The sequence below is a fragment of the Capsicum annuum genome, chromosome 10 (genome assembly GCF_002878395.1).
Source record: "Capsicum annuum cultivar UCD-10X-F1 chromosome 10, UCD10Xv1.1, whole genome shotgun sequence".
Lineage (NCBI taxonomy): Eukaryota > Viridiplantae > Streptophyta > Magnoliopsida > Solanales > Solanaceae > Capsicum > Capsicum annuum.
In genome coordinates, this window is record NC_061120.1 from 76,189,638 (window position 1) to 76,202,536 (window position 12,899).

The following is a 12,899-nucleotide window of genomic DNA, read 5'->3' on the forward strand; positions in this document are numbered from 1 at the left end:
CTAGATTTTTCTTGTAGAAGTATCTAGAAGATTTTCTAGAATCATCTATACACAAGTATAAATAGGAATGTCTTGAACATTTGTAACCAACCAAAAATCAATTCAGTTAGTGTTCTCCATATTAAAATTCTTCCTTCTCTTTTCATAGCTTCCCCTTCTTAGTTGAATCTTCCGATCTTAGCTAACGATCTTGGGCTGACAAAAGGTCTCTCCAACTACACCTTTCTTCTGCTATTCTCTACAAACTTCGATTTTTGCATGCGTTCCAAAGCATCGAAGAACACTGGAGAGGAATTGTATTCCTCAATTTGCATTTGTAGACAACAAATTTGCTTCAAGAAAATAATCAAGATTGGAACTTGAGTAACAGAATATAGTAACTGATTTTAATATACAACAAATATTACAATCTCTATGATATAATATTCCTCCTATTCTTCCCAATAAGAATATTGATTATGTTTTGAGTAATGACTTCCATTTCCACGCAAACGAACAAGTAATCATCTCGAATACACTTTAAATCTGGATTTATTTTGTTATTAATCTTGATCTTAGATGTTGAATGTTTATAGAAAAATTTGCTGATTTTAATCTAAAAACTCTTGCTGCTTCTCATGAATTTTGATCACCTTTTTGAACTATAAAGACCCTATTTGTGACTTACTCTAATTTAATTGATTAGAACATTTAGTTTGATTATACGTTTTATTACTCCATCAAACAATAATGAAGTCACTAGAGTTTGAACCAAACTCTACACACTTATTTTGGTCAGTGAAAGAGCCTGTATTACTAGATAAAGAAATTTTTCCACAACATTCAAATGTTTTTTCCTATTTTTGTGTACGGGAAAAATTTCGTGGAGGGCAATTTGAGACTAACGGGTATGCCCCTGTAGCTTCACTCTACTTAAATACCAAGATTTTGGTCTGCCATGAAGTTTGAACTTGTGAAATGCGTCTAATCCACACCCATTACATTTCTCTTACTATTGAACCAAAGCACTGAAGACGGGTTTACATGAAGTTGTGATACATAAAGGCTCATTACAAAAACCTCCCGAATAGTCTGCTATAAGTCATATTTCCAATCTTGCAACGAAAATTGCCAAAAATATCAAAACAAACATGCTCCTGCGTGACATTTACTACATTACTAACAAGCTTAAAGGAGGCAATCCTAATTATTGACATTCACCTTTAGAAGAAAAAGCATTCAGAAAATGTAGATAAAAGAGTTTTAGATGTTGGGTAAGCTGTAGTTCTAAACATTGCACGATTGGAAGAGGAAAACCAGTTAGCCACCAGACTTTTGATGTTTCTCCAAAACACTAGGGGCCGATTTCTCAGCATCGTGTTCTAGAACATCCTTCTTTGATCCAAAGATTGACTCTTTGAGAGAATGTTCTGCTGAGAGTATTGCATTTTTAATCTGACATTTAAAAAGAAGAAAAACACATATCAGGAATATGCTATTGCAAAGCTAACTAATATTGCATTAAATGAAATAAATTCTTGAAAGGTTACTTGATAATAACACTATGACAGGAAAAAGAGAGCACTTAACTCTTTACTACGGGAAATGACAATTTCTAACACAAAGACGCTAGTATTAGAAATTTCCCCACATAGCAGCAACTCAAAGTGATGCACAACAGCCATTGCTTTTGAATGTTGTACAAATGGTCTTTTTCAATGTCTTATTAGGAGGTATAAATGGCTTCCTTAAAACCTAACAAACAAAAACCACATGACAACTAAGGGGATCTCCCTCATGTCTAACAATGACTGCACTAGGGTAGGGAAAATGACACCACGCTAAGTGTTAATAACCCAAAACTGCATGGGATTATTGGAAAGGATTAGAAAGTCCAACAGGACATGAGGAACGTTACCAGCACTTTCATATGGAACACTGATGACAAATACATTAACCTGCAACTTACCAAAAACCCTCAAGTCCTTGATAGAACCACGAGATATGTAATTAAGAAGTTTGTTAAACGACTCAAAGATTTATATTCTACTAATTAAACCCGCCAAGCTAGTTCAATGAAAAATGAAATATGAAACTCCTTTGTGGGTTCTCTAAGAACAACAAAGGAAAATCTCAACCTCGGAAATGAGTGCCGAAAAAACATAAAGTTAAGATATTATGCAGACAACGTCATGTTTAGTCAACTATAATCACCCATGAGTAATATGGCTCCAAAAAACAAACACAAAGCTTGGCAGCAAGTCTGCCACAAACATTACTTCTTCGCACGTGAGAGAGGCCACTTAGTTTGCAAATAAGACACAAAGGAACAAAAACAAATTTCCTGTAGTCTTTACTAATTCTACCAAACATACAATTTCGCAGGGCATGTGAGTACACCAAGAGCTACTACCCAACATGGACTAAAAAATCACTTTATGCGAAATAGACTTCCAACTGTAAATCTCCACATCTCTCAACAGGGTTCCATGCATCTGTGCATAACCTGAGTAGTGGATAGAAGTGCAAAAGGTGCATATGGTTGTTAGAGAGAGATAGGAGACAACTCCACCGAAACAAAACTGAAAGGTTCAGGTAATATATAATGAGAAAGGACCGAGTAATAAGGCATATCCAATAAAATATTTTGAGCAATTGCTGGTTCGGTTCTGTAAAAAATATAATTCAATTATCTGAACTTGAAAATCCACTAAAACACCTAAAATATCTTCATTTGGTTAAAATAACATGTATATAGTTCTGTCTTTTCTCTAGTGCAATTTTGAAGCTTTTGAAGCAATGCCACTTATAGTGCACAGTCAAATAGCCCTTCCAAGTCCTCGCATTTTTTAAATTCAATTAAATTGCATGCAATCTCCTTACATCTTGAGACCATATTTGTTTAAGCAGCAGCTTTTCCCTGACTTGTAGAACTAATTAATTGGAATTAAGTTTTAATCATGTTAGCACGTGTTCCTTAGGGTCTTTATGCATTCTAGTTGTTCTTTAACCATGTTAGAAATTTACCAGCTAGTAAAAAATGTAGACAAATCACAGTATCTTTTATTTTGTATAAAATTGGATTGGTATAAGTTTAAATTTAATGACATGAACAGTGAGGATTCATGAGTTAATAACTCAAATGGTCACTTAATTTTGGACTTTTATCTCAGAAAGTCATTTAACTTTGACTTTACTTAAAAAATCACTCAACTTTAGATATTTTATTCAGAAAGTCACTCAACCCATTTTATTATTTTTTAAACTAATTTTACTTATTGTGAAATTTTCTTTAATAATAAATGTTAAAAAAATACAAAAAATTCATTTAATGACTCTTCTACCCTTTTATCCTTCATTTCGCTTAAGTTAGATTTCTAGCTTCTCCTTCATGCTTTTCCTCTTTTTCTAATTAGGGATTTCTCCTCTCCCTCTTATCTTGATTTAGGGTTATGTTTCAAAAATTTACTTTTAAAGATGAAACGGAGAACAACAAATAAATCTCAAATAGAGGGCTCGAACTTGTCTTTGTTTCATGAGGAAAAGGACTATTACGTGACTAATTCCCAAGAAAATTTCTCAAAAATTAATGCAAATATATACAACTACGCTATTAAGTGAAAAACAAACTCAAACTTTTGCGACTAACCAAAATAGAATAACTTTTCAGAAACCAAAAGTTAAAAAATCATACTGCAAATGAAGAGGGATGCAAGAAAAGTCAATGGGATTTAAGAGAAAGAATATTGACCCCTTAAATTATGAGGTTAGGTAATTCATAGATCAATCAGCTAATTTAAAATTTTCAATTAATATGAACCTAATTTAATAAGAAAAAATATATCATGTGTGAACACAATTTAAGAAAAAAATGTAACTAAAGAATTACAAACACAATAACTAAAAATTCTCGATCAAGAAAATGACTTTAGATCATATGAACTAAAGATGAACTATTGAAATACTATAGGCTCTCAAACTTAAATGTAGGTTATCAAATGAAAGAAAGGGTAAAAGGGTCATTAAATAGATATTTTGTATTTATCAGAATTTTGTTATTAAAAAAATTCACATGAGCAAAAATTAGTTTTAAAAATAATAAAATGGATTGGGTGACTTTCTGAGTAAAACATCTAAAGTTGAGTGACTTTCTGAGTAAAGTTTAAAGCTAAGTGACTTTTTAGGATAAAGGTTCAAAGTTGAGTGACTATTTAAGTTATTAACTCGAGGATTCATATATCCACCCCGACTTGCATAGGAATGAGGCGTACTTAATGTTGTACTACTCCAACATTCTAATTACCAATTTCCTACAGTACAAAAGGGCAGCCCGACGCACTAAAGCTTTCGTAATGCGCAAGTTCCGGGGAAGGGTCCCACCACAAGGATGTATTTGTATGCAGCCGTACCTTGCATTTTATACCAATCTCCTACAGTATATTCCAGAATAAACCAATCTACAGTATGCTCACTCCATTACATTTTTCACTTTAAAATATGCTAATTAATTACCAAAGAAGAAAAGGGAATTTCGAGGGTAAGAGCAGATAGTAATTCTAAAGAACCTCAAAATTGGCGAAATAGATCGAAACCAACAACAACGCAAGTAGGGTCTGAGGAGAGTAGAGTATACGCAGACCTTGCCCCTACCTTGAGAGGTAGAGAGGTTGTTTCTGATATACCCTTGGCTCAGGACCAACCGAAACCAGTAAGGCTAAATTCTGAGTTGATTTCTTACAGGTTGTTTGGATGGTTGTTACCTTTTGTATTGTGTTGTGTTGTTAATTTAAATACAATGTTAATTTTGATTATTACTTAAATTTTATTGTATCATATCGTTAATCCATCGTTAGCTAACGAGGCAAAGTCTCATTTTGTGTAACGAACGATTTGATGTGATTGAGTCGTTATCCTTTTTTTTTTCCTAATTATTATTATTATTTTGAATTTACTTATTATTTAGTAATCCTATGTTATCTTTTACCCTATCTTTTTATAGTAGCTCTAACGCATGCCCTAGTTTTCATGTAGGGTTATCCTTCAAATGATTGTCGTGTGACATTATGTAACAACGAAAACGATATAATCTATGTAACCGTTGTATTCATTAAGACAATGCAGTACAATACAATACAATACAATCCGATACATACATTCTGTAACAATCACCCAAACAAAGTGTTAGATATTACTCAAATAATAATTATTATTCAAAAAGTCACTTTCTATATTGAAGAAAATTGGAATCAAAAAGAAAAATGACTTTCTGAGATAATAACTAATTAGATGAGGTGACCATTTGAGAAACTCTTCACCAACACGAAACTAGGTGCAAGAGGAGGCATCTTATTCGGATGCATATGTGATTATTAACAGTTGATGATTCCAATTTCCATAGAATGCGATTTATTTGTTCAAAGGCTTTGATTCCTAAACTTTACACACCAGCGCCACCAAATGTTACAGTTCACGATCAACTAGTCAGACGCAAAATGACAAAGTAATAACCAAAAAAGTAGAACATGAAGAAGCCACTAAAAGTAAAATCAAATTAGAAAAATACCGGGTCGAGAACATTAGGTTCAGCGCCATAATCAGCAGTAAGAAGGAAATAAGAAGCAGTAACAGTAGCCACCATCGTTGTCCTTCTCACCACTTTATCAACTCTTGGGTTCATCTTTTTCACTGAAAACAAATACACTACCGGGGGTAGAAAAATGAAGACGACAAAGCAATGGAAGCCACTGGAAGAGTTTGCAAAGTATTTAGGTATTACGGAATGCTCCTTACGCTTTTATGGAATGTCTCTGAGGCCCCAAACCAATCTGTTTTTGTTTTTACCTTCTTTAAACTTACAAACTTGTTTATGTTATAAAATATAAAGGAAAGAAGAATAATAGAGAGAGAATGGAGAATAATTCTTATTTCTCTTGAGTGATGAATTACACTGAGGGGAAATTATTTTATTTATAGGGAAAAACTAACTTTGGGGTTTGTAACTTTTTCATAAATAGACATACACAATATATGGTAAAATAGGTATTCACTATATATAGTAAAATAGACATTCACTATATATATGGTACATTTATAACACTCCCCCTTAAATGTCTAATTGATAGATAGTACGCGTATATGTTGCCTCATTAAAAACCTTACAAGAAAAACTCAGTGGGATAAAACCTCGTAAGGGAAAAAGAGTACAGCGCATATTAACTCTCCCTAATGAGAACATCCTTGAACCTTTGCATTCCGATCTTGTACACCATCTTCTTGAAAGTTGCAATTGAAGGAGACTTGGTGAATAAATCAGCCACATCGTCACTTGAACGAATCTGTTGCATGTTAATATCACCATTCTTTTGGAGCTCATGTATGTAGAAAAGTTTTGACGAAATGTGCTTCGTTCTATCTCTTTTTATGGATCCTCCCTTAAGTTGTGTTATACATGTTGCATTATCTTCATATAAGATTGTGGGTATATTGTCACATTTCAAATAATATTTTTCTCGAATGAGATGTATCATGCCTCAATTATACACATTCTCGGCTTGCTTCATGAATAACTATTATCTCAACATGGTTTCATGAAGTGGCTACGATAGACTATTTTGTATATCTCCAAGATATTGCAGTACCACTACATATGGACACATCGCTTATTTGAGACAGAGTTTTATATAGATCAGATAAGTACTCAACATCAACATAACTAATAAGATCGGGACTGCAAACTTGCTAACAAATTAACTGAAAAATGCTATATCAGGCCTTATAGTATTTGCAAGATACATTAGTGCATCAATTGCACTAAGATATGGTACTTCATAACCAAGGAGTTCCTCATTTTTTTCTTGAGGTCGGAATAGATCCTTATTCAATTTTGCATGTTTCTCATTAAAGCAAAAATTCTATTGCTTTTGAAAACTCTCCAAGAGTTCCAATGATATCAAATCATCAAATTATCTCTTATGAGAATAATAAAAAGTTTCCCAGAAACTTTATATGTTTCATGCATTTTGAATTCTTTAAAGATTTTCATATGGATTTTTGTCAAGTGACAATATCTAACATGTCAAGTGTGACATCTTCAAGTATCTGGACTGCAAATCAAATAAGTTTTATACTTATCAAAATACATCCTTTCGTGTCGCTTGATAAATATTTCTACATCACCGTGCTTAAATAAACGAAGAATTCGGATCCTCATAATACTTTACAATATCGCGTCAATATTGTATCAATGATATATCATTTTGTATCGGTTCACAATGTGACATAATATTTTGAGATCTCATCACTTCATTATTTTCAGGTACCTAAACCTCTCATAGATTTCATGAATTGTTATGTCGTAGGCTCTTCAAGATCACATTGCCTTCTTATTTGATTATTTGCTCCTTATTCTTTTTAAGAATTATTTTATTTGGAACCGATTAGTCTACCATGCTTCATGCATGCATAGATTTTGTCCTTTAAAATGCAAAATAGAAGCACTTGCAGCTTAGATATGAGATTAAATTTGAGTCAGTAAATGCTTCCGACATATGACTTGAATTGTCTTTTGAATGAGGATATGATGATAATTCCTAACATATTTCATAACTGCTTGTAATCTCCTCCTTATGTTAGGAAAATTAACATACATCCTCCATCTTTTTTTAGGAATACATCTTTGTGCATCATGGTATATTTATTAATTGTATACCACACATCAAAACTATTAGATAAAATAGTTGGTTCCTGGTTTTGAACCAATTGAGAGGGAAGAAATAATAATAATTTATTGGTCTAATTCATGCAAGTCTTATTGTATGCAACATATCGTATTTCAGACCAACACATAAAGCTTTGTTCTCATTAGCAATGATTTAGCTATTTATTGAAGGTATTCAATGCCAAACCATTTTCATCAAGATGGATTATCTTGATTTCACAATTTGAAAGTTATGCTCTTAACTCAATTTTATTGAGCAAGCAACTTTATGAATGTCAAACTACAGGTTGGCAATAATGTACATGTGATTATCTTATTGATGCATCTTTTCAACATATCACATGAAAGGTGAACGGGCTCTTATTCACCTTTTATATTTTTCAGATTTTAAGGGATCCAATCCAATAATTAGTTGGTCCAACAAACTTATTATGAGAACAAACAACATGAATAATTCTTGAAGCATTTTCTAATTCTTCATTACATGTCCAATACTCAATATGCGCATCTTCGGGATGTCATAATAGTTCATGTCAACTTATAAACTTTTATTCTAGCAAACTTCAAGTTTACCATGACATGTACCTTTTTACTTTAGTAAATTTTAGATTTACTATTACATGAATAAATTTAAGATTTACTATTTTAGAAGTAGATTTCAAAATAAGTCTTCTCGATTATTCTGCCTCATTCGGAGGTGAGTTGTGAAGCCATCACAATCAAGTTCACGTTTGTTGATAAGCTTCACTAAATATCATCACATTCACCGAGGGAATGGATCTATGCTTATAACAATTAAAATTCTCATTCTCATGAATGAAATATAATCGTGTCTTAAGCCTATCAAATTGATAACTTATAATCTCTTTTACGATATTGCTACTTCAGGAGCAAATCAAGGCATAATATGATCTAGAGAATTTTTCTCTAACATATCTTATGATCATAATACGCGTATGAAAACATCATCACTTTTGATGATCATTATCATATTGTCTCTCTACTCGTATATTCGTGCATTCAATCACTTGTATTCTTTCAGATATATTATGCACTGATATCATATACATTTCAAGAATGAAGTAAGTTGTCATATTTCAGAGTTATCATATATTGCTTTCACATTCATTTAATGGAATGGAGCATATTCAACGAGACATATTTAATGACTTTTCATTAAAAATACATTATTTTGTCGTAGCCATCATAATATCATCAATATAGTGCATTAAGATTCAAACTCAATGTCTTACCCATATAAAGACGTCTTAGGCATAAACTGATGGGACTTAAACCCAACATATTATCATCCCTTTTGATAATATTGTTCTTGAGAAATAAATTTAAAACATAAATGGTTCCAAACCAATTATTTTTCCCCAAATCCAACAATAATTATATTATTAGTAACAAAAGACAAATAACATAAGGAATCACTAACCTTGAAATTACCTTTAGATTTATAATCTCACCTTGTTTGGCAGAGTCTCGTGCTGATAACGTGTTATGAAATATAAAGGAAAGAAGAAGAGTAGAGAAAGAATAGAGATTAATTCTTATTTCTCTTGAGTGATGAATTAAAATGATGTTATTTCTCTTGAGTGATGAATTACAATTAGGGAAAATCCTTTTATTTATAGGGGAAAACTAATCTTGGGATTTGTAACTTTTTCATAAATAGACATACACAGTATATGGTAAAATAGATATTCACTATATATATAGTAAAATAGACATTCACTATATATGATACATATATAACAGTTTACACTTAAAAAACAAAATTATATTTTGATTTTGTAACTTTGATATTTTCATTACTTTTCCTATAAAATTACTAATATCTTGATGTGTCTTGCTATGCATTTTAATTATTTAAAATGTGAAATTCGTTGATCGATTAATTTAAATTTATATCTAATAAACTTGTTAAAGAAGTAAAGCATCCTCGTGTGAATTGATTTAAAGGTAAAAAAATTTAACTATCTTATTATCAGGAAAGGATGTAGGGTGACAGATATTGGATTAAAGGAATCTTGCAGTATCTTGACAAAATAAAAACAAAAGATATGATTGGAATATCCATATGAATATTACTATTAGGAGAAACACATAGCTAGCCTTTTAACGTTGCCATCAATTTTTGGTTAGGTATTTCAAGTGGGTGTTATCTATTTTAGGCATCTACAATAAAGTTCTGCGGTATCTTTTTGATATTTTTTTTGTTGACTCAGCAGATTATGTGTGCTATCAAATTTTTAGTGCATTTAATAATTTTTCTTTCTCTTTTTCTTCCTTCCCCTCTCTTTCTCCCTTATAATTTTCACTATTTTTTCTTCTCTTTCTTCTTCTTCCTCATTCTTTCTCTTGCCACCTTCCATCACCCTCTACAATCACACAAAGTTTTGATTTATCTTACAATTTTTTATTAGGTTATACTATTAATTTCTTTTCTTAATTTAAAATCAAATTTATTTTTTTAATTAATATGTATCACTTGTACAGAATATATAGTTTAAAGCTAAATTAACAAACTTCATATATCCATTACAATTTAAATTTGAATTGACAAACTCCAAATATCCATTATCATTACAATTATAATATAACTTCAACAAAATTTAAATATCATTCTTGCAATTACAGCAAAAATCAAGAAAATCCAAAAGAAGACGAAGTAAAAAGGTAAAATTCTTAAAAATTAATAGTATTCTTGCAAGCAACGAGCATGAACACCACAAATACTAATTACACATTGAGTTTATTCGAATCAACTAACCCCAAATTTCAATTAAAAACAAATATGGAAATGAAGATTAACGTTTAAAAAATCCATTGCCATTTTTGCACGTCGTGGTATAAACCAGTTTAAATAATGAAGAAGAAGAAACAAAAAAAAGAAATTACAGAGAACTAATCAATACTTTTTTTATCCTGATTTTAGTGGGGTTTTGAAAGACGGAGACAGAGAAAAAAGTAGGTTCGCGTGGTTAAAAAAAGGTAAAAGTTAGTTTTCTAAAGGAACAAAGTTTTCACGTGTCGCATATGGATTAGTTTCACATAGGAGCCGATTGAAAATATGCACTTCAGTCTTCACATGTGTTTGCAACAAATTTTCGTCGACGCTCAAAATTATTAACTGCAAATAAAAATAAAATAAATAAAAAGAATAATTTTATATAAATAAATTTTACGGGTATAATTTTGTTATTCTCTCGATTCTTCTCTCCTAAGTTTTTTCATAATTCGAGGGCCTTTACAGCGTGATTCTCGAATGTAGGATGATTTGAGCCTCCTAGAAATGTGTTTGGATCTCCAGGAATTGTCTGACAGCACTTCGTCTTGTCGAGTTGATCTCCGGACAGAACTCCGTTAGTCAATTCGTTGAAGAGTTGTGTAGTCAATACTGAAGTTTCCTCCAATGCTTGCAGAATGTCCTCTTTTTTCTTTTCTTACTTCCTTTTAGAATGTTATGTTACCCCCTATTTATAGTTGTGGGGGTAGGCCTTAGTTGCTTCTGATTGGACGAAACATGTCACTTTGACACTTGACACCTTTTGACTGGTTGTTGAATTTGAATGAGATTTCCACATAATTTGTACATATGACGACGTCTTATTGATTTTGGATTTGATTGGGATGCCATGTCACTTGATGAGTTTGGGCTTCAAAGTGAGATGAACCTTGATGAATAAAATAGGCTTATTATTATTTTTTAGCCCAAAATAAGTTTAAACCTAATAACATATGGCTCAAATTCAAATTTTATATGAATTTGATCCAATAAATTTTATGTGTCTACAGATGCCCCCTACTTCAAAGTTGGTCGACGTGTAGGCTTGTCGAAACTTGGCGGCGAGACTTGAGGTACTCATGAATGTATTTTCATTCTCATGATTTCAAAGGTATTTGTTTCTCCCAACGTTGATCATGCCAAATTGAAGCATCGTGCGTTTGGTACCGACACTTATCGCCAGATTGAAGTTTCACGTAGTTGGCATCAATCCACATAGAACCGAAAAGCTTCATCCGGTCAACACTGCAGATGTGTTACATCTTTATTTTTCTGTGCAGGTTTATGAAAATGGTCTTGATGTCAAACCAAAAATGTCGACATGATTGATGTTGAACCATTTAGTGCACTACTTCCTTACTGTTTGAAAAGAAAGTGACTTGGAATGATCTGATTTTATCATTGACGACGCTAAAAGTTTTTCATTTTAGCTTCAGTGATCATGTACTTGGTGTCATTTTTGCGACCTTGTGATGATGAAGTTCTGAGTGTCTACAGTCCATCGTTGCAAAGCAAGCATGTGGTGCATCTTATCCGTGGGGCTCGACGATAAAGAGGCTTCGAGTGAGAGCATCCCATTCTTTTCAAAGAGCACGTACGTGGTGCCATCCATCTTGATAATATTGACACAGGAAGTAGCCGTTTTTGACTTTGGTAAGCAAGTACTGGGCACACGCCCATAAAAATATTTATTCTCCAATGGGAGAACAAAAATATGAGTTGTTTGATTCATAAAATATGAAATTCAATATTCTATTTTATCAGTTTTGCGCAGCATCATGATTAATTCCGTATTTTGATGTAGGAGCATCAAAATTAGGAACCATTTTTTTGTGTTAGAAACTAGACTCGTAGAGCTACGTCTTAGGTGGGAATCACAATCAGATTGCCTCCAAATCATCCCAGATATTGCTCCCAAAACAGGCTTCAAATCTTGATTCGCTGGTTATTTCAGCTTTGCCCAGCGTCATGATAAATTTCATATCTTGACGTGAAAGTATCGGAATCAATTTCCGTTTTTTGCATTAGAAAGTAGATTCACAGAGCTAAGTCTCATGCGGAAACAAAAATTAGATTGCATCCGAATCATTCCTGATATTTTTCCAAAAACAACCTTCTAATCTTGGTTCGCTGGTTATTTCAGTTTTGCGCAGCGTCACAATAAATTTCATATCTTGGCGTGGAAGTATTGGAATCAGGTTCCATTTTGGGGATTGGAAAGTATACTCACAGAGATACGTCTCATGCAGAAATCACAATTAGGTTGCATCCGAATCATCCCAGATATTTCTCTAAAAACAACCTTCTAATCTTGGTTTACAGGTTATTTTAGCTTTGTGCAGCGTCACGATAAATTCCATATCTTGACGTGAAAGTATCGGAATTAGGTTTAGTTTTTTGAATTGGAAA

At 32.4% G+C, this 12,899-nt stretch overlaps 1 protein-coding gene across 1 annotated transcript; it reads right to left on the reverse strand.

The window, feature by feature from the left end:
* Window positions 1-958: 958 nt before the first annotated feature.
* LOC107844752 lies at window positions 959-5,823 on the reverse strand. Its single transcript, XM_016689103.2, has 2 exons — window positions 5,543-5,823; window positions 959-1,434 (listed from the first exon to the last, which is right to left on the reverse strand). Exons 1-2 carry the CDS (start codon window positions 5,654-5,656, stop codon window positions 1,300-1,302), a joined length of 249 nt encoding a protein of 82 aa, XP_016544589.1. The 5' UTR covers window positions 5,657-5,823; the 3' UTR covers window positions 959-1,299.
* Window positions 5,824-12,899: the final 7,076 nt, after the last annotated feature.